At 36.5% G+C, this 4,903-nt stretch overlaps 1 protein-coding gene across 1 annotated transcript; it reads left to right on the top strand.

Moving 5' to 3' along the window:
* Positions 1 to 2,174: 2,174 nt before the first annotated feature.
* LOC125074537 lies at positions 2,175 to 3,873 on the top strand. Its single transcript, XM_047685864.1, has 3 exons — positions 2,175 to 2,777; positions 3,109 to 3,324; positions 3,867 to 3,873. The coding sequence occupies exons 1-3, from the start codon at positions 2,212 to 2,214 to the stop codon at positions 3,871 to 3,873; spliced, it is 789 nt and encodes a 262-aa protein (XP_047541820.1). The 5' UTR covers positions 2,175 to 2,211.
* The last annotated feature ends 1,030 nt before the right edge of the window (positions 3,874 to 4,903 follow it).

Genomic DNA, 4,903 nt, shown 5'->3' with positions numbered 1-4,903 from the left:
CTCCGACTTCAAGTTGGAAGCTCCCCGCAGCCGAGGAATACCTGGCCAATGCCACCGTTGCCAGTCCTACGGACACTCAGCCCGCCACTGCTATGGCCACCCTAGGTGCGTCAAATGCCTAGGCGGGCACTTAACGGAGGACTGCGAACGGAAGCAGACCGATCCGGAAATCCCGCCTAGTTGCGTGTTGTGCGAGACCCAGGGCCATCCCGCGAATTACCGCGGATGTCCTAGGGCCCCGATCAAACGAGACCCAAAGGGAAGGCAGCGGCCAAATAGGCGCGCCCCAAGACCGACGCGAGCCCTTCAGGCATCAACGCGAGCCCATCAGGCACCGACGCGAGCCTCCCAGGCACCGACGACAGCCCCTCAGGCAGCGACGACAGCCCCTCAGGCACCAACGCGAGCCCCTCAGGCCACCACCACCACACCCCGCACCGAGCAGCACTAGACAACAAGGCCACGGACCTTGGTGACAAAAGACGCGGACAATATCCGCGAATTCTTCGCTCTATGCGACAGTCTAGACCTGGACGGCATCCAATGTTTCTTGGATGAATACGCAGCCGATCCAATGAATATCGCGGACCTATTCGTTAGGTACTCACACCTGTTCTTACAGGTAAACGCCCTAAGATACCCAAATGGCCGCCGTTAGGGTAAGAATAAAACCACGCGCACTAGTGCTAGCCACGTTTAACGCAAACGGGCTTATCCAACAGATCGACCTAGTTCGAGAATTCCTACGGAACCACCCTGTCGACGTCATGCTAGTGCAGGAGACATTCCTAAAGTCAAATTCGCGCAGCCCAAACGTGGCCAACTATTACATCATTCGAAACTTCCCTTATTATGATATACAAAGTTTTAATAATTATGTTATTTTTATTTTCCAGATGCAATCACCGAGAGAGTACCTCTAGCTGAATTAGCAAACAATTCAGTTATGTCAAATTATATGAATATAACTGCAGCATCTGCCTCATCATCTAGCCTTTATTCTAACATTATAAATAGTTCAACATCCATAACCAATTACATGGAAGAATCTCCATCTCCTTCTACGTCTGCATTTTTGTACTCTGGAACCATGAAAACCCCCACATCAAGTAAGATAATTATTATTTAATTATATGTTTAAGAAACCCACCAAAAAGAACTAAACCTTTATTACCCTGAAAGAGGCTTTTCCTCAGTTTTAAACTGATAAAGTAATAATTATAATGATATGTGTAATTCAAAAGTAGCAAGCACAACAGACCCAAGAAGGGATTTAAGTTCAGAAACTCATCTATTGTGCAGTAAGTGAAGAATGAAGCATATATGCAACTAAGAGAGCACAATTAAAATTTAAGTCAGTCTTTCAATGGGTTAGGGCAAAACAGATTTTTTATTTTATAGCTATTGGGCAATGCTTGTATTTTGCTCTATACAAGTTTTATCTACATCTGTTTGAGCACATGCAAGGTAGGCCAAAGTATCAAAAAAGACAAAAGTTTAAGAAATTGATATAAAAAAGGTACATAGGACTGTAGTCTTTTTTTTATGAGATAGGGGGCAAACAAGCTGACAGAAAGTGAATTCTGCTGCCCATGGACACCTGCAACACCAGAGGAGCCACAAAATGCGTTGCTGGCTTTTTAGGGGAATGAATGGGGAAGGGGTAGGGAATTGGGCCTCCGGTAACCTCACTCACGCATCGAAACACGACGCAAGCGTCATTTTACGCTGGTTTTCTGTGAGGCCGTGGTATCGCTCCAGTCAAGCCGGCATTGGCTCTCCCACGTTTAAAGTCGAATTTTAAAACTTGAATACTATAATATAATAATAATATCTTCTAGTCACCTTGAGCAAAACCATGTGTAAGAATTTCTGTAAATCTATATTTATTAATCACAATAAGTTTAAAATCCAAATTTATACAATATAATGTAAAAATTCAATTTTGTTCCAGATTTGAAGGGGACTGAGTCTGAAAAAACAATAATGAAGCAAAAAATATGTGCCTTAAAAAAGAAAGTAAAAGGCTTGACTTTGACAAAGGATAACTATTTAAAAAAATTAAAAAAAGCCATGAACCTGACTCAGAAAAAACCTTTTTTAAGTGCAGTAAAAAGATTTACATTGATGGCAACAATTTTTACTATGCTGCAATTCAGGGAATGTACAAAAGATAAGAAGGGGAGAAGATTTAATAAAGATGAGAAAATTATGGCACTGCATTTTTATAAACGGGGGCCAAAAGTTTATAGAATGCTGCAAAAAATATTTGTGCTGCCATCTCCATTCACTTTAAACAAAATGGTATCAAAAGCCAATATAAAATCTGGATTAAATGAAAATATTTTTCAACAGTTGAAGAAACAAGCATCACGGATGAAACCAAGCCACAAATTATGCACATTAGTTTTTGATGAGATGGCCCTAACACCTCACCTGGATTACAGCAGGCGAAATGATAAAATTACAGGGTTAGCATCAATGATTAAGAAAAATATAAGAAAATTAAATGAAGTTGGCTTTAAAGTTCTGGCTACTGTTTGTGACCAAGGAACTTCAAATGTAAGCGCTATCAACTATTTAATAAAAGAAACAAAACAGGAATATGCAAAAGCTGGCAAAGAAGCAAAAGATGGAGTTTTTGAGGTGGATAATGAAGAAGTGGTTCCTTTATTTGATGTTCCACATTTAATAAAAGGTATCAGGAATAATTTATTGTATAAAGATTTGTCCTATACAATAGATGGCATAAAAAAACAGCAAAGTGGGACCACATTGTGAAACTTTTTGAAAATAACCCAACATATAAGGGAGTAAGATTAATTAAAAAGTTAAGCGAAAAACATTGTGATCCTGAAAAAGTGCCTAAAATGAAGGTTAAATATGCCAGTCAAGTTTTTAGCCACACTGTAGAGATAAATATGGGATTTTTAGCTGGTGAGTATAACAATTATGGTTAGATTTGTAGTTTATTTTATATGGTAAGATTACTAGTTGCTATACTTTTCCCTTAAATTGGTCAAACAAAATTAAAATAGAAATTTTATTTCAAAATATTTAATGTTTCATTAATAATAATGATTCAATAATTTTTAAATAGTAGAGTAGGCAGTCTACTATGTTTACAGATCAGGGCTTACTGCCAAGTGAATGCAAAGATACAGCTGACATTCTATTATTTTTTGATGAATTATTTGACTCTATGAATGGTAGCTGTAGTAACTCTTCTAAAAGAAGTGGAAAACCACTACTTTTGCCAGTGAAACCCAGGTCAGAGCACCACGAAATTTGGAAAAAATCAAAAGTGGTCCTAAAATCAATGAAGTTTGTGTCAAAAAAAGGTGAAGTTACCATTGTCCCAACTATAAGTAACTGGATACGTACAATTGAAAATATTGAAAAATTAACCAAGACATTGTTTAATGTTTATAACATTAAATCAATTTGGTGCCGTCATTTCAACCAAGACACGTTAGAGAATTTTTTCGGTAGTATAAGAAGTCATGGTTACCGAAATAATTCTCCAACATGTGCTGGGTTTGAGTCGGCATTTGTTGCACTGATGGTCAACAATTTAAGCAGTATTTATTCGCCTGGATCTAATTGTGAGAATGATGAGTCCTACATATTTAAATCTTTAAAGGAACTATTCTTTACAGAGTATGAATATAAAGACAATAGTTGTTCTGAAATACATTATGAAGACATTTGTAGTGATAATATGTTAGTAGAGTTGACTACTAAAAAAAGGGATCCGCGAATAATAGCTGCATTAGAATATGTAACGGGCTATTTATTAAAACAATGTCACACAAAGGTTTTCAAAAATTTTAAAATTTGTGTAAATAATTTGTATTCGCCCCAAGAGAATAATTATATTAAATTGCGGGAATATAATTCGAAAAAAAACTATTTGACATATCCAGCTATTGATTTGGTAAAATGCTTTTCTGAAATACAGGATATTATACATTTCATAATTAAAGAAAGGCCGGATATTCAAAATATTAAAAATTATATAAAACTAGTTCTACAGATTAGGCTTGATTTTAATTTTTTATCATGCGAAAATCATAAAAGTGATATTGTAGAGAAGTTATTAAATACTTCGTGCATATTCTTCTTATGTAATTGGTGTAGAGATGTAAACAAAATTCTCTCTGGTGCGATTACAAATTATGACCAGCAAGATTTAATAAAATGTTTAGCATTTAAATATAAAAGTTTAAGAAAAAGAAAATAAAAGTTTCAAAAAAAACCTTGTTTTATTATTTTATAATATTCGGTTTTATTTGCCTTTATTGTATGTTGTATCACATAGTTTATCCTAATTATTACAAGGTCATGTAATTATGCAACCATCAATTATTTAAGTAATTTAAGTTGCATATTTATATGATCTTGTAATAATTAGGATAAACTATGTGATACTAGGGAATGTACTATAGAAAAGAGTATGCATATTATGGTTATATATATTTTAGTTGCACAACTTCCCGATAGATGGCGTTGTACGCAAGAGAGTTGAGTTACCACTCTATAGCAGTATATATAATGTACTCTGTGCTTACTAACTAGAAGAAAGGCCATCATTCACTGTCAAATTGTTGTCTAAAGCGGTTGTGTAGCTAGTCTCAATCCCCAAATTTAAATCTACCCACAATGGCAAGCACATGCGATAATTGCAACAAAGCGATTACGAAGACTTCTCCTGGTATAGAATGTAACAAGTGTGAACGGCTAGTGCATATCAACGCGAAATGTACTGGGCTAACGAAAAAGCAGGCTGCGATTCTGAAAGCAGCATCATCTGGACACTGGGATGGACTTGCCTGGAATGCATACGAGGATCACCGAAGCGTAATTCCTCCATTGTGATTCCAGAAGAAGATGACGAAGAAGA

Source organism: Vanessa atalanta, chromosome 28, assembly GCF_905147765.1.
Source record: "Vanessa atalanta chromosome 28, ilVanAtal1.2, whole genome shotgun sequence".
In the NCBI taxonomy this organism is placed as follows: Eukaryota; Metazoa; Arthropoda; class Insecta; order Lepidoptera; family Nymphalidae; genus Vanessa; species Vanessa atalanta.
This window is presented reverse-complemented; position numbering and strand designations above follow the sequence as displayed.